General features: G+C 40.8%; 1 protein-coding gene across 18 annotated transcripts in view; it reads left to right on the top strand.

Moving 5' to 3' along the window:
- The window catches only part of lrrc7 (leucine rich repeat containing 7), a 171,556-nt gene extending 151,251 nt beyond the window's left edge, over positions 1 to 20,305 (top strand). For 5 of the 18 annotated variants that reach the window (XM_051946959.1, XM_022198847.2, XM_022198842.2 and 2 more), the window contains 8 exons: positions 1,511 to 1,723; positions 5,090 to 5,257; positions 6,633 to 6,752; positions 6,938 to 7,130; positions 7,610 to 7,869; positions 8,802 to 8,894; positions 14,467 to 14,541; positions 16,985 to 20,305. In XM_051946959.1, the coding sequence (XP_051802919.1) occupies positions 1,511 to 1,723; positions 5,090 to 5,257; positions 6,633 to 6,752; positions 6,938 to 7,130; positions 7,610 to 7,869; positions 8,802 to 8,894; positions 14,467 to 14,541; positions 16,985 to 17,095 (1,233 nt within the window). In that variant the 3' untranslated portion in view covers positions 17,096 to 20,305. Of the gene's footprint in view, positions 1 to 1,510; positions 1,724 to 5,089; positions 5,258 to 6,632; positions 6,753 to 6,937; positions 7,131 to 7,609; positions 7,870 to 8,801; positions 8,895 to 14,466; positions 14,542 to 16,717 lie in introns of all 18 variants that reach the window. The other 13 variants (XM_022198849.2, XM_022198856.2, XM_022198855.2 and 10 more) reach the window with 11 other exon arrangements.
- The last annotated feature ends 1,087 nt before the right edge of the window (positions 20,306 to 21,392 follow it).

Here is a 21,392-nt window from a genome sequence, read left to right as displayed (position 1 = left end):
AATTGCCTGGTTTGGGGCAACGGCTTGTGTTTCTTGTTCAGTTTTTGCAGTCTTTCGAGAGACATTTCTGAGACCACAGAGTGATGACAGACAGAGAAAGGTGACTGCATCAGAGCTGAAGTAGTGCAATTAATTATTAGATAATCGGCCAATAAAACAATGATACCAAAAATCGGAAAAAATGATCAGCCACAATAATTAGGCTGGCCGATAATCGGTCTGTCCCTGCTAAACACTGGCATGTTAGCATAGTTGTTTCCTGTTAGTACAGCCTCACAGAGCCACTAGCACAGCTGCAGATTTGTATTGTTCATTGTTTGAGCAATGACAGAGCTCAGGACACAACTTGAGGAATACAGCTATGTAACAAATAATTTATCTATACACTGTGGGGCTGCACAGTGACATCGTGGTTAGCACTTTCGCCTTGCAGCAAGAAGATCCCTGGTTCGCGTCCCAGCTTTCCCGGGATCTTTCTGCATGCGTGGGTTTTCCCCGGGCACTCTGGCTTCTTCCCACAATCCAAAAATATGCTGAGGTTAATTGATGACTCTAAATTGCCCGTAGGTGTGAATGCGAGAGTGACTGTCTGTACATGTAGCCCTGCGACAGACTGGCGACCTGTCCAGGGTGCTCCCTGCCTTCGCCCGAGTCAGCTGAGATAGGCTCCAGCACCCCCGCAACCCTAGTGAGGATAAAAGGGTGTATAGAGAATGGATGGATGGATGGATGGATGGATGGATGGACGGATGGACGGATGGATGATCCACTGTGACTCTGTGTGACAGCTCCACTCTCTGGTGTGGACAATGTGCGCAACTCTCTCTTTGGAGATGCTCATGTAGGTCCCACTTTGGTTTGATCCTGCAAGTATGTAATAAACCCAGAGAAAAGAGTCCTATAAACAGCTGGAAGCAACAAAATAAACTTCATCTCCATTGAATGTTTTGTCAAAACCTCAATTACATTAACTATTGGTGAGTTTCATTAATCTGGACTTCAGACTCTCTATATGGCAGTGAAGTTTTCTCATGGACATTTCAGTTTGGCACAGATGTGAAATGGTGCAGCAAAGTGCCTCGCAAACTGTGTCTTTTGTGTTCTCTGTGATGTTTTTAGACCAGTATTGGTGCTGAAATGTGGAAAGAGCCTTCCACAAATTGCTTTATACCACTCAAAATATGTTGTTTGTGGATGCTTATCCAATAATGTGACTACATACAGTTCCGACTCGTTAAAAGTGGTACTGAAATGTTTCAAGGTCCAGTTTTATCAGATTCAGATGCCATCAGATTAATGAAAGTGAATGCATGTCTGAAAGGACTTTTAGTTTTTAAGAACTACAAAATGCCATACATTGTTTTACAAGTTGTAAGGACAACACCAGACATATTATCAATCGATGTATCACCGTTAACTGTACTTATATCCCTGCTTTGTCTTCACCAACCAGTTGCTAATGTTGTTTCTATGTTACTGTATGTTTAAAATGTTAACCCTCTGTCCTCAGGCCCGTCCAGTCTCCGCTCGTCCCACCATGGCTGCCCTTCTGGAGAAGATGCCACCTGACTACACCCTGGCAACCTGCCCCGAGAAATCACCTGATGACACCATCAAAGTAAGGCCTGTCGTACCACAGAAACCTGAAGACATCACCTCCAAGATGCCTGCCGACTGGAGGCAACAGCTACTCAGGCACATAGAGGCCAAACGATTAGACAGGGTACGTCAATGACATGCACACACACACTAAAGAGAGGAATGCACATACACACACACACACACACACACACACACACACACACACACACACACACACACACACACACACACACACACACACACACACACACACACACACACAGAGCATTGAGAGGCCCTCCCTGTCTGTATCTGTGTAAGTCTGTGTTGTAAGGGTGACCAGATTTTTGTGTCCGGCTGCATGTGTGTCCACTCCACACTGTCACTCTGTCAACCTGACCTACTGCACACTCACTACTGGATATGTGCTGTGAAAATCACGTCCTGATATGCAATGCAACAAAATCTGCATTGTGATAAATAATTTGATCTTGTGTCGTGCCTTAAAATGTTTTTTGAAACGAATAAAGTCAGGGACATAAGTCCCACTGATCGATTTTAATGTAGTTGTCGGACACTTGTCTTGAAAACAACAAAAATATGCTGTTAACCTCAGTTACAGCACTTGAAGTAAATGAACTTTTTAATGTTTGATATTTTCACCTGTTTTTTAAAAAAAATCACAAGCTCCTCAGACTCAAAAGTCAAAAATGAGGATATTTTGAGGAGCTCATAGCATTTATCCTAACACAGATTTAAGAAGCAGCAGTAGTTTTAATAGGAAAACCTTTTTGAGAAATACTCTCATGTGCTTTCTTTACTAAAGTTTAATCACAGAATTAATACTGATTTCATGTCTGTATGCTAAATATGAATCTACAGGACATTAGCTCACTGTAGGCTAATTTGAACAGAACTAGAATTACTTAAGGACCTGTGGTATTTCTAATAACTGCAGAGAAAGTAAATCTCATGCAAATCTGTCATGTCAATTATTTGTAAATTAACAATTCTCTGTTGGAGGACCTGCTATATCGCCAAATGCACAAGTTCTGGGATAACGTTAGCCCCAGGAAAGTTGGAATGATGTTTTTTGCAGCGTTATTCATTTTGTCCACGTTTCTTCTTTTTATTATTATCATATCTGCTTATAATGCCATTAATTTTGAGTAAAATACAAATTTTGCTTTTCCTGTACGAATGTATCGCATGAAACACAGACATTGGGGGGTTGTTTTTAAATCACAAAATCCCCAAATAATACTCGTCTGGTGCAAATAGAGCTTTAGACTTCAAACCGGTAAAAACACTTCACCTGACTCTGTCCAAAAGTACATTAATCCACTTAAATGCTGACAAATTGACATGAGATATTTTGCTTGTTTTATCCGTATCAAAAGCGGAAGTGTAAAATTAACTATTTCTGGTTTTCTGTTTGACAATGTGACAAACCTATTTCTTTGCTTTTTTTTTCAATACAGATTAAACAACCAAGATATAATGCATTAATTAGAGAGCTTTAGCGGTGCTGCAGAGCGGATTATTTTACGTTTGGACACAGGCAAGCTAGCTAATAACTCTTGTGTCTGGGATTTATGTCTTTTGGCTCCAGATTCATATTTACCATCCTGACATAAGAGTGCTATCAATCCTCTCATCTAACTCTCAGTGAGAAAGCAAATGAGCAATATTTTCCAAATGTCAAACTAATTAGTTAGAGCTGGTGCCTCTAAAGACAGGACAATCAGACGTGGCAGGGAGGAGGTCCGGAGTACAAATTTCTGAAAAATACGTTGCCCATCCATAGAAAAAGTCGCACACTCTAATATTTCGTTGGACTGCCTTTAGCTTTGAGACACCCATTTGCCGTGGCATTGTTTTGATAAGCTTCTACAAAGTCACAGCATTTACTTCTGTCCAGAGTTGCATTAATTTTCTGCCAAGATCTTATATTGATGATGTGAGAGTCGGACAGCAGCACAAAGTCTTCCCCAGCACATCCCAAAGATTCTTAGTGGGTCTGAGGACTGGACTCTGTGGAGAACAATCCATGTGTGAAAATGATGTCTCATGCTCCCTGATCCACTCATTCACAATGTGAGCACCATGAATCCTGACATTGTCATCTTGGAACATGCCCATGCCATCAGCAAAGAAAAACTCCACTGATGGAAAGGTCAGCTGACTTCATTCTTTTGGAATATAATGTTGCTGAACCTGACCAACCCCAGATCATAACCCAAACCCCCACAGGCTTGTAGGCACTAGAGATGATGAGTGCATCACATCATCCGCCTCTCTTCTTACCCTGATGCCCCCATCACTCTGGAACTTGGTAAATCTGGACTCATCAGACCACACAACCTTCTTTCATTGCTCCACAGTGAAATCTTTATGCTACCTAGCAAACTGAAGCCTTTTTTTCTGATTAGCCTCACTGGTCAGTGGTTTTCTTAAGGCTACACAGCTGTCAACTCAATCCCTTGAGTTGACAGGGAACTCAAGGGAACTCAATCCCTTGAGTTCCCTTCTCATCATGCATGTGGAAATGCTCTTACTTTCACTATTAAACATAACCATAAGTTCTACTTTTGATTTCTTGTGATATGATTTCACCAAACGTTTAAGTGGTCTCCGATCACGATCACCCAAGAGTTTGTTTCGGCCACATTTGTTCCTCAAAGATGACAGTTCACCACAATCCTTCAGGTTTTTGTAATGAATTGGACAGTTCATAACAGATTTTAGCAGGCCAGTAATTTGACCCTTCTGAGAAAGATTAAGATCCTTTCCATGACCACAGGATATGTCTTCCAACATGGTTGTTGAAGAAATGAGAAGCTCCTCACTGCATCAGCTAGGGTTAAATAAGCTGTTGTAGCTGAAACATATTCATTACTGCAGTAATTATCCAATGAAAGGTTCTTACCTATTGCTCACTTAGTTAAATACAGATGGCGACTTTTTTTTTGGACGGGCAGTGTATCATGCAGAATCCTAAAAACCTGCTAATGCGTCTTAAGATCACCCTACTGTAGCCTGTCACATGGTGCCAAGTACATCCACCCTGTCCAAGTACATCCACCCTGTCACTCCATGGTTTAACATTTCACAATAAAACCTTGTATTTATCAGTTTCATTGGGGGATTTTAGGCTGATTGTTTGTTTAAACATCCACGTACAACAAAGATAACTAATCCAAAAAGTTACAAACTAATGTTGGTATGAACTGATCCACCTGTTGTTGCTTGTATGACACAATGTTCTGTGCGTATTGACCGACCACTAGCTAACATTTCTCTGTGCTTTCAGCAACTCTGCACTGTTGTCGTTGTTGTTTTTATAAGTGTTATTGCTGTTTGTTTGTTTATTTGTTTGTGGAGCTCACAGTGTGTTGTCACCACGCTGCAGCCCGCTGTGTTGGCTCCGCCCCCACTCCCCTCCCTCCCCTCCCTCCCCTCCCCCCCACATTCACCCATGTCGTGTGATGTTGTCTTCTCCAATCAGAGTGGTGTCCTAAAGCACAACACGCTCACGCTGGGCATGCTCTGTCAGGGCGGGGGTCACGGCCAGGGGCGCAGCAGCACTTTGAACTTTAACCTTTACAATAACACTAAGCATGAGCCCCCTGCTGGCCGCTGGCTGCCACTACCTCCTCCTCCATCTGCTAACGCTGTGAGTATCCCCCGGAGATCGATGAACCCCTGGTACTGCTGTTGTTACTGCATACGTAGGTAGTATTGGAGAATTGCAGCCACTGCCTCTTTACCTAACTACAACTACCACAAACTATTATTTAAGTATGTGTTTTGTATAGTGTGGGCTGTTATAACTGCCTACTTTGCCATCTCAAACAGTAAGTATCTGTCAAATGGGTATGAAACTCCTTATTTTTACTGTTCAAATCCCATGAATATTTCTTAAGAGGAGTTAAAAGCAGGTGTAGTGTAAAGTGATGCAGCCAGTGAACAAATTCTTGTCTATTTCAAGGTTAACAGAACAACAGTGATGGAAACAGCTCATTAAAACAGACATCTGTCTTTTCCATCCTTAAATCAAACTTTGTCTAACACCTGGAGTTTCTGGGTATTGCTTGTCTGCACCACATTTCACCGTTTTAGGGCCATGAGACCAACTTGTTATCACCTACAAAACACTTTTATAGTTTTAACAAGGCACCGTTTTAGATCCTCAAAAAACATTTCCTGCTGAAGTTTTGGTATTTTTTATTGGAGATTTCAGTAATTACTTTTTTCTCTGTGCACTTTTTAGTGGTTTGATGTCAGTGGGCAGAAAAACTGCTGTTGACCATAAATTACAACAGCACAAATACTTTTTAATTTCCCAGCCAGGTTTTCAGGATCTTTTAGTGAGAGACTCTTGGTATTGGGGAGGAGGGGATCAAAGATAACTTGCTATTTAAATACTGTTTGTCTGCTGCTTCAGCCATTGGACCACGTTGACTGACGTTGCTAGCACATTACTTCCTCTAGAAGGAAAATATATTTACTACACTATTATAGCTTTGTTCATACGTAAATATGGAGTCTGCACTTCTGGACAAACATTGCTGACAAGCGCACATGTGTACAGGACACACTGGAATAGTACTGTGTGGACTGATCCAATGCTTGCTTCCTATTTGCAGAGCCAGGCTGTGTACAAACACTGGATGTTTTTCCAGTGCACACCGCACAGCTGGTGAACCAAGAGAAGATATTCACTGAGTCTGATGAAGCATTAGATTAGAATTTTTTTACTCCACCTTTAAAGTTTTGTTTGTAATAATTTTATTTTCAAGGTTCAGTCACCGCTAGTCAGCTAGCCTGGGCCCTTGTTGTGTTCTCCTGACCCGCAGGAGCAGAACAGCGGACCTTCCGGGACAGGCAGCAGCTTGTTAGCAGTGACTGAAATTTTTAAACAAAATCCTTATACATAGCAACTTTTAAAGAACAGAATCTCACATTACCTGCGTCACAGGCAGGCAGAGACTGATACAGAAGGAGTTAAATGTTCATTTTCAGTAAAGGTCACTCCGTCTCTCTCTCAGACCCCCTCTCAGCAGGCTGCCATGCTGGATAATGACCAGGAGGGGCTGTCAGGGAGCAACCAGTGGGCTCCCTACTCACTTGGCAGGAGAGACGTCCCACCTGACAACCTCATGAAAAAGGTGAGAACTGCTGACTAATCAGTGAACCTCTCATGTCTGTTTCCAGACTATTTTACAGTCTCTACCTACAGAGGGTACATAACCTGCTGCATTTGGCTTCACTTTATGGATTTTTAGAGGCTCGCACTCCTAAGACCTTGAAGAAGTACATTTGTAAGCTAAACAGGCCCATTCTCTTTCCACAGGGAATCCATTCACACAACCCCTCCCACCAGTCACACAACACCATGATCGTCACCTCCTCTTCCTCCACCACTCCTCACCGCGTGGTCGGGCAGCAGGGCTACGACGGGATGATGAACAAGGGGGGCCAGTACCAGCCAGGGATGCCCCTATCAGTAGTTCCTGCTGGACAGTACCAAGGCAACATGTCTCAAGGTGAAATAAGAAAACAGAAATGGTTCATCTGTCCATGTACAGACTTATTCATTTTGAAGGTTCAAATTTCAATATTCACAAGTAGTATAATGCCATTTTGTAGAAATGAGATCACCTTTGGGGTCATTCACACATCCAGTCGTCACATCCAATGACAGTATGAAATTTGGAAGTCACTATCTTATGTTTTTGCTGTCAGATGACTTCATGACTAAACAGATGACACTAACAAACCAGTGATTGTGTATCCTATTTGTGTGAAATGGTAAAATTTCTTAAAACTTGAAATAAATTAGGAAAAAAAGTTTAGTTAAATTTACTCTAGGTAAAACTCCACCCTTTAATTACCCAGTAATAGTACTTGAGTCAGTTAAATTAAATGTATGTCGTGTCTCCAATCAATTTCCTGCACAATAATCAGTTCCAGAAAGTTTCATTTCATTAGTTAGATCCTATCAGCCTCTTTTTGTTCTGTCCAGCCCATCCTGCTCCTGGCCAGGCTTACCCCAGCGCTGGCCTGCCCATGGCCTTGTCCTCGTCTGGGAACCAGCCCCAGTACAACCCCCATGGCTCCCACTCCTCCCATCAGCCCGCTACCAACCCTCAGTACCATGGCAACCAGGGCATGGTTCATAGCAACCAGGTTGTCATGACCACCCACACCAACCCACGGCCTCAGAGCGCTCGCTGCCTGTTGCAGACTAAAGGCCAGAAGAGCACGGATGGTTTCCAGGAGCAGGTATTTGTCTGTCTGTCTGTCTGTGTGGCTATCTCTGTCTATCTGTGTGCCTGCAGCAAGCCGCATTGCATGCTATATTGGAGCTCTGTTTTAAAATTGGGCTAAATATGCAGTGATTATTTTGGAAATTAGCTCATTTTTGTTTGGGATGTTGAGCCATGTAGTAACAACGCAAAGGTGAAGGTTAAAGAGCAAAATATGTTCCTGAATGCAGGTAACTGACAGGGTAAACTGTTCTGAACCTTTTTTGGGCTCGACTCAACTATAAAATTTGTTCAGGTGCAGTTTGAAATTAAGGTCAGCCTTTCCTATCCGTTGCTAGATAACTGAACAGCAAACTAAATTTGAAAAGACAGAAGTGGATAATGTTTACATATTATACCAAATTTATGAACAGGAAGAAAAAGTGATGTCAGAATAGATGCATAGGTTGGTAAGTGGATTATGAAGGTCTCAGATAAGGTCAATACATGAGGCAGTCAACTAAAGGAGACAAAATCTAAATTTAACTGGGACATCCAAATGTAATTTTAGCCACCTAACAGCAACAGTTTGTGCTGAAACAGACGAAGGCGGTGTCATTCTAAATCTGAAATATTTCACAGATGGAGATCACTGTACCAGTTTAGGTAGGAACATGAAGTCATTCGCACCAGATGATCTTCCTGATGGTTTTTGTTTTTCTCCTTCCTAGTATGAGATGGCGTTCGACATGCCAAATAGGAAAACTCTCACAATTATTTTTGTGGCTCATTTGTTGCAGCCATAGAGGACCTCCAATATAGCTGCCAAAACGTGTTACACGTCACACATAAGCACTCTTCTACATGTTGTCTCTATGCATGTGTAGCAATTTTCACAGTCCTTGTATTTCACTTTCAGTTGTCTTTCCTTCTTTTTTCTTTCTTGTCCTCTCCTTCCTCTCTCTCTAGTTGTGTGTGAGAATAGAGAAGAACCCTGGTCTTGGTTTCAGTATCTCTGGTGGCATCAGCGGCCAGGGGAACCCCTTCAAACCCTCCGACATGGTACGACCTGACCCGGCCTGCCAGCCAATCACAGCCTCCCTGGCTTTACCTCAGAGTTGCCATGGAAACTGCTGCTCGTTACTGCAGTGTTTCGTCTATCTGTCCGTGTGTCTGTCTGTAGGGCAGCAGTTGACTTGGTTAACTTTGAGTCTATTTGAGCCTGTGATGTTGGACTAAAAACTGCTGGAAAACAGCAGTTTGACTGAAGGGTTTCTATTAAATTGGTAAAGATACCTGAGGCATGATGGGATTAATCTGGCTTACACATCACCTACATATATTCCATAAGTATTATAGTGAAAAACTGCTAGTATCACTAGTTACTTCACATACTGACATAACGTTGTAGGACTGCTAATACCTGATTTATACGTGCACATGCTGATAACGCAGTATTGCTGCATATTTGGCATGTCTTTATTGTGGACTTTTCACTGTTCGGAAGTCACATCAGCAAACCTAAATATCTGTGGCCACATGCATACACATTATGAAATATGCCAAACTCTTTCATCATTTCTACTTCTGAGTTTGACTGATTCTGTCAGTGTGTGCCTGTGCTGAGAGCCTGTTGGGGGCTGCAGATCCCTCAGGCCTGCTGCACATGGCAGTCTGTCCTAGAAACACGCTGCTATAGTCGGTGTAAAGGAGCGAGGCTGCTCACGGAGCTCTGACAGCTATTTTAGGAAGTGCTGCTTAGTTCTGGGACACCATGGGTGATTTTAGATGTTCAACACTTTGATCTAGGGATGGGAAGTATGACAGATTTTACTGACTGTTATTCAGAGTAACTGACGAGACAGCTGGTCTATAAATAGAAAGCCTGCAAAGAAGAGTTCTTTAAACATTCATCCTCCGTACGGCCCACGTGACGCATGGTGACGTTTTTTTAAGTCAGGGTGTTAGACTGATTATACCTAAACTGTCAATTCATCATTTAACTTGGAGTTTTAAGCAGACAACTGGTGCTACAGTTGCTGACTCGTGCACTTATTTTATCATTCCCTTCTCTGCTTGTATCCATAAAGTTTCCACCAGCTGCAGTTTGTCCATTATTAATGCTATGTTACAGAGGCAACAAATGCAGTCAATGCAGATGAACGGTTTTTCAGAAGATTCTGCTGAATATTTTGTCAAGTAATTAAATCATACATATAATATATATGACATAACAGATAGATGATATGGACATACTTACATACACATGTATATATATACATCTCTGTCGGTGTGGAATAAGAGATTTTGTGGAACACTTTGCAATATTTCACTTTAGTGCAAAATGTTTACTTTTACTATGCATACTGTAACATCTCAGTGAATGAAAACAGTGGCAGTCAGATGTCACTTAACGTCAGCAAATGTTGATTTTTCACTGAGTCATGGAAGTATGTATCGTATATAAATGTTTTAAAGTGAAATGTGGATGTAGATGTGCTCTGTGTGATGTGGACTGTGTGGACTCTGCTTTACTGAACTCACTCGTAGCGTCCTGCAGGGTTTCATAGTCTGATGGAGGATATTTGGCCTGTGTTAGTGATTCAGCAGCAGCTATTACACTTCTACTGTCCAAGTTTCCTCTTCTGACTCCATCTTCTTACGCTGTTTCCAGACAGTGTGAGACATCTAACTAAAGCAGCAGCTTCCATGTTTTAACAGTAGTAATCCGATCAGGGCTGATTTGACAGCAGTTTTTGCTCAAAGTAATAAAGATGCCTCTGAATATGGTTTTATCATCCTTCTCAACCTACTTACTCATGCGGGTTTGTCAGATTCTCTTCATAAATGTCTTTGTGATGATTTTGTCCAGATAAGACACTACTTTGTCTGAGACTAAGGCTAAATCGAGCCAGAGTTTATATAGTTAAAAAGGACTGTGGTTGAAAACAGCTTGACTACTAAATTATACATCTATGGTTTTAATCCCAGGAGCCTACTACAGCTATGGCTGTTCCACAAGGCTGTGGCTCCCTCTGGTGGTTACATATCTAGATGAAGCAGATATTTAACGTTTGACAGTGCTTTATGAAGATTAGTGTTAGACAGTTGGAAGAGTGATGTCTGCAAATTGGCTTCAAAAATATAAAATACCACATGATATAAGACAGATTGTACTCTGTTGTTTTTCTTTTCTGGCCTGATCATCGTTCTTTAAAGATGTAGATCCTTTTGCTCATGTGTTTGTGTAGAAACAGAACACACTGGCAGATGGCAGAATTAAACTAATTCAGGTTGCAAAATACATTGCTCAGAATAGAGTGTCCTTATCACATAGCATCTGACAAGTTGCTTTTAATTGTAGATTGTTAGACCAGAAGTCATTATCAGATGCCTAAAAAATGACAATGATCCTATGAGTTTGACTTAAAAGAGGCCCTCTAAGCCACCGGGGCACTTTCACTTCGGGCTAATTAGGAATCAGTGAGTAGACAGTGAGTCAGTTCCTGTATTGACTGGATTGGGATGTCGAGCTTTGATGTATCTTCTTCTCCGGCTTGGTTTAAGGGCAGAAGACAGGAGTTTTAAAGATTAGAACATGGATTTTTAGTCTGATCGGACTCATGAAAATTTTAAAACCCAATTTTCTGTTCCTGTTGTGAGATATACTGCTATTGCACATTAAGCTGCTTTGATAGCAAACATACTGTCATCGTTTGGAGAAAACTGTACACGTGTTATCACTGGACTGCACTAACCTCATCCTCAATATCGTCCTTTTGTGTAACTCATCAAAAGCATCACTTGTGTAGAAAACAGTTCTGTGGTTAGTAAACTCAAAATTGAATGAAGTACATTTTGAGGATGGAAGGTTTTTACAGGTTGATGCAGCTTTGTGTGCAACTGCTTTATATTGCAGAAATGTTTAATTGTTGTCACTAATGCAATTTCAGCTGCTAGCAAACTCATTTGTAATGTGTAGTGAGCTCCATATATTTGACAGGACAAGTCTGCTTTCTCACCACTTGGGAGGATGTGGATGAAGAAAAGTGGCAAAATTAACTAACCAGATTGCATATATGTAGCACTTTGCTTACAAAAGCTTTATTTCGTTTATTGCCAACAATCAAATTGTTTGACTGTCTGGATGTATGAGGCTCACTGTATAAATGTCATTGTTTTATATTAACTTCACTAATACTTCTAACATGTGCAGTTCTTTAACCTGCAATATACGTGTTTGTTCCTGCATTCACTCACAGACTGTAGTACACACGTGGACAAAATTGTTGGTACCCCTCAGTTAAAGAAGGAAAAACCCACAATTCTCACTGAAATCACTTGAAACTCACAAAAGTAACAATAAATAAAAATTTATTGAAAATTAAATAATCAAAATCAGCCATCACTTTTGAATTGTTGATTAACATAATTATTTAAAAAAACAAACTAATGAAATAGGGCTGGACAAAAATGATGGTACCCATAACTTAATATTTTGTTGCACAACCTTTTGAGGCAATCACTGCAATTAAACGATTTCTGTATTTGTCAATGAGCGTTCTGCAGCTGTCAACAGGTATTTTGGCCCACTCCTCATGAGCAAACAGCTCCAGTTGTCTCAGGTTTGATGGGTGTCTTCTCCAAATGACATGTTTCAGCTCCTTCCACATATGTTCAATGGGATTCAGATCTGGGCTCATAGAAGGCCACTTTAGAATAGTCCAACGCTTTTCTCTCAGCCATTCTTGGGTGTTTTTGGCTGTGTGTTTTGGATCGTTGTCCTGTTGGAAGACCCATGACCTGCGACTGAGACCAAGCTTTCTGACACTAGGCAGCACATTTCTCTCCAGAATGCCTTGATAGTCTTCAGATTTCATCGTACCTTGCACACTTTCAAGACACCCTGTGCCAGATGCAGCAAAGCAGCCCCAAAACATTACTGAGCCTCCTCCATGTTTCACCGTAGGGACAGTGTTCTTTTCTTCGTATGCTTGGTTTTTGAGTCTATGAACATAGAGTTGATGTGCCTTACCAAAAAGCTCCAGTTTGGTCTCATCTGTCCAAAGGACATTCTCCCAGAAGCTTTGTGGCTTGTCAACACGCATTTTTGCAAATTCCAGTCTCGCTTTTTTATGAGTTTTTTTCAGCAGTGGTGTCCTCCTTGGTCGTCTCCCATGAAGTCCACTTTGGCTCAAACAACGACGAATGGTGCGATCTGACACTGATGTACCTTGGCCTTGGAGTTCACCTTTAATTTCTTTGGAGGTTGCTCTGGGCTCTTTGGATACAATTCCAACGATCCGTCTCTTCAGTTTGTCATCAATTTTCCTCTTGCGGCCACGTCCAGGGAGGTTGGCTACTGTCCCATGGGTCTTGAACTTCTGAATAATATGAGCCACTGTTGTCACAGGAACTTCAAGCTGTTTAGAGATGGTCTTATAGCCTTTACCTTTAAGATGTTTGTCTATAATTTTTTTTCGGATGTCCTGGGACAATTCTCTCCTTCGCTTTCTGTTGTCCATGTTCAGTGTGGTACACACCTTTTCACCAAACAGCAGGGTGACTACTTGTCTCCCTTTAAATAGGCAGACTGACTGATTATGAGTTTGGAAACACCTGTGATGTCAATTAAATGACACACCTGAGTTAATCATGTCACTCTGGTCAAATAGTTTTCAATCTTTTATAGAGGTACCATCATTTTTGTCCAGGCCTGTTTCATTAGTTTGTTTTTTTAAATAATTATGTTAATCAACAATTCAAAAGTGATGGCTGTTTTTGATTATTTAATTTTCAATAAATTTTTATTTATTGTTACTTTTGTGAGTTTCAAGTGATTTCAGTGAGAATTGTGGGTTTTTCCTTCTTTAACTGAGGGGTACCAACAATTTTGTCCACGTGTGTATGTAGGTGCTGCTGCACTGTCACTGCTACATCTTACTGTTCTTGGTTAACTCGTGTCACTTTTCTATGGCACATTTCTCTGTTAAGCTCACTATTGTGTGTTCAACACGTGCACAGCCTGTTGAGTTGATACAGCCGCATTGTCCCACACTTTCTGTGTTCAAAAACATCTTTCAGCTCTCGGTGAAAAGATGTTGGTGTTTTTACAATCTCTGCCTTGGGTTATTGAAGGAAAATATGGGGGATGAAATCTCTTCTGCCCTCCCTGCTCCCTACTTCTTTCCCCTAGTCAGAACCCATCCCACACCTATTCTTCTTCCCATATACTTTAAATATTGACTGCATATCTATTTTTCTCTCTTTCTAACCTCATGTCTATTCTATGCCAAGTCCACATCCGTATAAATAGCTGATAAACCATTTTGATATGTTTGGGAGGAATGCATCATTCAGTGTTTGTAACAAAGTCAATTCAAGTACCTTAAAAGACTAAAGTTCTAGCATTCTGAATCAACTGGCAGCTTATCAACAGTATATCTGCATCATTTGCATGCCTCTCCAAATTTAAAACAAGGCGAATGCATTGGTGAACCGGCCGTATATATTTCTGGCAGAAATGTGATTTTTTTTCTGGGTGGGTGGGTATTGAGATGAGATTGAGAAAGGCAAAGATTCTAAACCATCGTGTCCCTGTGTTGTCCTAACGGTGTATCATTTTGACTTATAGGGTATCTTTGTTACTAGGGTACAGCATGACGGGCCCGCCGCCTCTGCCCTGCAGCCCGGAGACAAGATACTGCAGGTAACGCCCTCTCACTCGTCATCAAATGGGCCACATCCTGCCCTCCATCCCCCTCCCCCTCCCCAACCCTTCCCTAACATTTTTCAAACAGTGAGGCAGATCATTCAGCAGGAAGAGAGAGAAAGTCTTGCACAGTTTATCTGCCATCGTATAACTCAGCACACAGTCAGAGATGACATGCAAAGACATTTGCTGGTGTTCCCTCACTGGATGTTCGTATTTAGTAAAAAAAAGTGTGTATTGGACTTCAGCACTTTCCTGGTGTATGTTCTGCCTCTGTGTGTGCAAGCTGCAGAAATCAGGCATGACCCCCCCACCCGATGTACTCTCTTTTATTAGCTAAAGACGCCCATGAACCTTTGAGCTACAGATCACAGGCAGACTGAAGTAGCCTTTTTCAATATGTCATGTTCACAGCTTTAAACCCCCAAATATCAGCTTCAAAAGTCCTCTGTCAGTTGCTCTAAAACACACATATGTTGCGTTTTTTAGTTGGCCTGATATGTAAAGTACACAACAAAAGTGAGTGCACAATGATTCAAATTTGTATCACCTCTCAGTAATTGCATTGTTTTTTAAGTGACAAGTAGTCTATTTCTGCATGAATATGGATGTAAAATAAGTGAGGGCCAAAACCTTCCCAGCTTTGTTCCTATGGGCTTGCTTGTGTGTCAATACAATGGCTTCACATAGAAAAGAATTGGCAGAGCAGCTGAAAAACAACACAAAAATGGTAAAGGATATAAGAAGATCAGAGACTAACTGAGAACCATTGGAAAGACAGTTGCAGCAGTGATCTGGAGGTACAGAACAAGTTATAGTACTACTACTCACAGCCGCAGTGGTCGTCTTTCAAAAGTGAACAGAGGCTACTTGTGAACGTTCAGACAGCATGAAGGGAAATGCATATCGTCAACCTCCATGGACAGCATCCAAGACCTAAAACTGTGCTTAAACAAGACTAAAGTGATGAGCACTGTAAGCAGTCTTTGGTCAGATGACACCATGGTCATATGGTAAACCTGTTTACCTCTGATGGGGTCCAGTATGTTTGGGTAGGACCTAGACTGAAGTACCACAGTAAATGCATAGTCCTGACAGTGAAGCACAGTGGTGGGAGTGTGATGATACAGGGCTGCATGAACGGAAAAGATGTCGAGAAGATGACATTTCTAGATGGCTATGAATGCCTGTGGATATACCAAATACTTGCTGATAAAAACCACTCAGCTTTCAGAAGCTTGGCAGAATGGGAATATTCCAACATGACATTGATCCAAAACCCAGTGCCAAAATCACACGAAATTTTATAGAAGACACAAGTAAAAACTGTGAAGAATTTCTGAGGAGAGGAACAGCTCTCTAGAAATTTGTGCAACACTGATAACTTCCATTCTGAGGAGGATTGAATCTGTCATCAAAAATTTAAAACAAAGCAGGAAATACAACATACTGAAAAGTTAAAAACATCAAAATCTCAGTAATAAAAGATGTTCTGACTTTTGTTGCATTGAGCTCTTGCTGTGGGGCCTGTATTTCTAATATAGCGACGGTATACTGTTAGTTTTTAAGTTTTAAGAAGTGCAAATACCCTACTGTTCAACTTAAAAGTAATGCAGTTAAGGGGATCGAATTTTTAATCATTTTACATTTAAATAACACTGCACAGACAGGAACTCACTTGTGTTGTATGCATATGGCCATCATTGTCCTTATTATTACTTTTTAACTGCTTTGCTTTCATGACTTTAATGACAGGTACAAACCAAAGTTCTTTGTCCTCGTCATAAACCATTAACTTTTTCTTTATACTACAAATGTTGCTTGTCTCTCACATATTTCCAAATAACTCAACTCCATTTCCAGTATCTGAGAGTTTCTTTTTCCATGCAGGATTATTTTATCAGATACATGGAACTAGCATAGTCAATGAATAACCACTGATCACAACTAGTAAAAATCTCACCCTCTCACTGTGGAAAATGTATTTTATTGGTACTTGCCGAACCTCGTAATTCAGAACTGTGCTAGACTTAAGACCAAAAGGAAAGGTTTGTACTTTGAGGTTAAAATGAGATGTCAGCGCTTCAGATTGTAATAGATTTACCCTCCCTTTATGTCTCGTTCCTTTCATGTGTTCCTCCCCTCTCTCCTCCCCTTCATCTTCTCTCCACAGATGTACAGTTTAGCTGGATGACCTCATCTAAAAGCCCTTTTTTGTCTTTACCCCTTCTCTTTCTACAGCATGACTGTGTAGCTCCTCCTCTTCTCTCTCTTTTCCCCAACAGTGATGTGTTACTGAGATAATGATGGCAGTGACCCTCCATCCTTCCACAAACACTCACACATAGACATGTGTATGGAAAAAGTGCAGCACACATACCTCTACACATACATGCACACACACACATGCTGTTGACTGTGCTGCGTGTTTGCCTTGCAGGCTAATGGACATAGTTTTTTACACATGGAGCACGAGACCGCCGTCTCTCTGCTGAAGAGTTTCCAGCGGACGGTGGACTTGGTGGTTCTGAGAGACAGCAGCACGCGCTAGAAATAGTTTTATAACAAACAAACAAACAAATACAACAACGCTTCTCTTCTCTGCTCATCGCCATCCCACGCCACCCCACCTGCCCTCCGCTGGAGGCTCGTGGAACTGGAAAATGAGCCGCCTTTTTTACCTTTTTAGGGGAACACACAGACATTTATTTGCCTATTGCTGGACCAAAGGCAAATACCAGTGCCAAATGTACCATAGGAAACATATCGGCTCTTCTGTCTACCGGCGGTCAGGGACCTGATCGACGGATGGACGGACCACAAGAGGACTCTACACTTGGAGTCCTTACAGGGCTGCTGCAGTTTGGATTTGTGGTTGGTTTTTTAATTAGGCAGTCATCTGATCAGTCAGTCTGAGTAGTTTGTTTTTGTTGGTTAGTTGGTGTTTTGCGGTATTTTTTGCTTTTCTCCACTGCCTTTTTCTTGCTGTCCATAGTAGATTTTAAATGACTTGTTTGGTGTAGCACATGTTCTTCATCGTTCTTCTGTTATTTTTTTTTTCCTCTGGTGTCTTTAGTTCTTTTTGTCCCTCTTTTGTACCTTCTTTTCTTCTCAATTCTTCTCTTTCTTTTACCATCTTGTGTTTTATTCCTTTCTGCTGTCTTTTGTTCAGTTCTGCAGGTAATATTGCCTCCAGTGTACAGAAATTGAAAACTTAAGACTTTCTGCCTTGTGTACATATATAGAGATTCAGCTTTCCAGAGCTGCTCTCTCCCTGGGGCCTGAACAGACAGCTCTAAAAGTTTATGATTAATATAATTATTGTTGATAAACTATATTCTGAATTCTCTCCTGTGAACATACAGGGATCATTTCTCCAAATGGATGATTTTCTAAAGTATATCACTATTTTATCTGTATAGAAAACACTTTTCATAGGTCATCATTGCTACTTGTTTTTTTTTTTTGTTTGTTTAGGAAACTGTTGCTTGCACAGCTGTGCTGAAAAGAGCTAAAGCAATATTTCTGAGGCTCAGCCCGTTGAGCTTTTCAGCAGAGCCTAACTTGTCCTGCAGTGCCATCTATGGAGCGAGTCATGCTAATGTTTACACACACACTGCCATGCACATGAACTAACAGGCAAAACACACACATATCCTGTGTCCCCATACACAACACTTGCGATGCTAATTTCTGTGCACTGCTGCATAATGAGGTCCTGACTATAAGTTTAGAATACAAATTCTATTATAAAACCAGTCACACTCACACTGAACACCATTAATAATATCTGTGCCATCTTTTGAAGTCCTTATCACAGCAATGCCACTTCCCTTTCTAAGTGTTTGAGTTGTGTGATAAAGTCACAGCATGCTTTCATATTATTGGTCACTGACAGCCAGCCATTTTCTATTCTAGATGTTTTCTACACTCTAGAAGACTCTATTAGCACTGAGTTTCAGTGAGACTGATCTTCTATCGTTGGTGCCATATGGACCCTCTGCCGCTCCTTGGTTGTATTGAAACAGGCCCACATCCTCAGAGCTTTACTTGTTTGTGGCCCAGATCTCACGTTCACACAGTGAGAGCAGCAGTGTGGCTTTAGAGAGTGGGGAAACTGGTTTTTACCTGTTGGCTCAGCCTCGAGTCAAGTGTCAGCAAGCATCTGCTCTGCTGAAGTGTCCTAACCTCCGGCCTTCCTGTGGAAAGCAACAAGAGAAAAGAATGTCCCTATAATAACCAGTAAGGTGTAACACAGTTTTAGTGACATGATTTTCCCTTCTTAGACAATCAGGGAAAGATCTCATCTGTTGTTTGTTACACTTGAATTTTCAGTGCAACCTTGGTAAATTGAAGAGATGCTAATTGACACTAAGAGCGTGCACTGACATTTCGATTTGCTAACTTTGTTGGTAAATGTAGATAAAATCAGGTTATAGTTGAAGTTCACCATCAAAAAGAACAGGGAAAAAGACTCACTTAAATGTTAAAAGCGAGATTTTGTGGGGAGTTTCTGGCCAAAGCTGGAGCCGTTGCAGTGCGGTCTGACCTTCACACTTGAGAAGTTGAATTGACATGACAGAAGTAACCACAAATAAGAGTGAAGATGTTCATTTTCTGTCTTTGTGCAAATGCAACACACGTCTTGAAGACATTTCATGACAGTGAGTTCTGTTCTGTAAAACATCTGATGTTTCATCTAGAGCAAAACAACATGCCTCACTGTCCTTTGCTTTTTACTTGACATGACATACTGTGCACATTTTGTGTCGACTCTCTTAAGATTTCCGTTAATTCCACATAAAGGACACAAAATGGCACAGTTTAATCAGGTGGTTGAGAGATTTAACCACAGGTACCCACCCGACCCTATTTAGAGTTTGAAATATCAAAGATATTGTGATGAGAACAGAGAAAAAGGTTTGATAATATAATTATTTTTTACTACATGTTTCAGGTAATTCTTTCTAAATATATTGATATACCTTAGCTTTGCTCAAAAATTGTGATATTTTATAATGACACTTATAACAAAGTTATGGATGGAAGTACGCACAGTATGACTTGGAGACCTACACATGTACTATCCAAAACTGTATAAAATGTATTTCTACTGTAATTGTGAATTTGTGTTATACAAATATATATTATATATATATGTATATGACTATAAAAACAGTCATTTTCTATGTGTTTAAACTACATAAGAGCTGAACAAATGAGGACGGTGTCACTGTACATAGCTGTGAATGAAATCCAATTTAAAATGACTCATATTGATTGTGAATGTACTCATGCTTTCTGCAGTACCTACACCTACCCAACTTGAATGCTGCTTCTTCTGTTGTGTGACAAAAAGTACTTTGACCTCCGAAGAGAGAAACGCTGTCGAGTTATAAGTTGGACAAATTTTAGTGACGATTTAACAGAACTATTTATTTCTTTATTTATTTGCACATGCAAGTTGAAATCCTTCCAGTTTTAAGTTTGAGTATTAATGCGGAGAAATGTAATTGCCGAAGTATATATAATATATATCATGTGTTTAGAATGCATTTTGCAGACGCTATCTGTACATACTATTTAAGATACAGTTTTTACAAAAAATAATATATGTATAAAATTGAAAAAATGCTGTGCAGCGATTATACTGGAGCCATTTTGGGCTTTGGGACGTACCATTTTTTCAGTATATAAGAAGTGTTTTGAATAATGTACTAAAGTCTCTATTGTACAAATAATAAAAATGTCACTATTGGTACTATGGGCTTCTTCTGGTGTACTGCGATCTGTCTTTACGAGGAATGAGATGTCTCTCTTTCTGCTCTTTCTGTAGAAGAAGAGAAAGGAAGCAGCAATGGAAAGAATGAGAGGGATGCAGGAAGAATGAAAAGAATTCATGAAATGCAGGACCCAAAATGAGGGAAATAACAGAAAGGAGGAAGGAAAGTGACACTGCAGTAAATGAAAAGGAGTAAATGGAAGAAGAAACTAAGGCAGGCAGGCAAGAATAGGAGCAGATGGAAGGGAAATGGGTGAAGGACGTATGAAGAGATGAGGTAAGTAAAGGAAGTGATGGAAAAATATAGGAAAGAGGAGAGCGTGATGGAGATCACCTCAGCAGGTCTGTGGGAGATTACAGTTACCTCTGCTACTGTGTGGATTAACTCAGCATCTCAGCAGATGCTCCTTTGTGTGTTTGTCCATTTGTCTAACAGCCTGACTCCTCTTCATCCCTCTCCTTCGGTCCATCTCATCTATTCCTGACACTTATCTGATCTGTGGATCACACAGGGAAAGCTGACTTTATCCAGCCGCCTCTCAAACTGAGAGCCTACCAGAGTCTACCAAAACCATGTCTATTATCGTAAGTATAAAAATCCTACTGATTTTTGCACACACCACATACAGCAGAGGAAATGATTAGATATTGATCAATGATAATTACAGTGCTTTTTCTGGAAAATGAACTGGAGCTCATTCATGCGTAAACAGAGCCCTAAACCAGAGATCATTTCCACATGGAAAGCGTAGTTCATACAATGAGAAGAGTCCAGACTGCTCTGGACTACACCTGAACCTTTCATTTATTCACCACCAGCTGACGTTACGTTCACTTGTTGTCATAGTTACAGTGATGCCGTGCCGCTATCTCACAATGATACAGAAATCTTTCCAGACCATAAAGCCACATCACTGCCGAGATCTAATCACTTGGTCCTTGTGTCATTTCTGACCTTCCCTGAAAATTTCCTCCAAATCCATTAGTCCATTTTTGATTAGTGTTGCTAACAGACACACAGACAAAGCAATGTTGATCGCTACATAGCTCAGTTGAAGCTCCGCCT

Source organism: Acanthochromis polyacanthus, chromosome 4 (genome assembly GCF_021347895.1).
Source record: "Acanthochromis polyacanthus isolate Apoly-LR-REF ecotype Palm Island chromosome 4, KAUST_Apoly_ChrSc, whole genome shotgun sequence".
Taxonomy (NCBI): domain Eukaryota; kingdom Metazoa; phylum Chordata; class Actinopteri; family Pomacentridae; genus Acanthochromis; species Acanthochromis polyacanthus.
The sequence above is the reverse complement of the archived record's forward strand: the minus strand, read 5'-3'. Positions and strand labels throughout refer to the sequence as shown.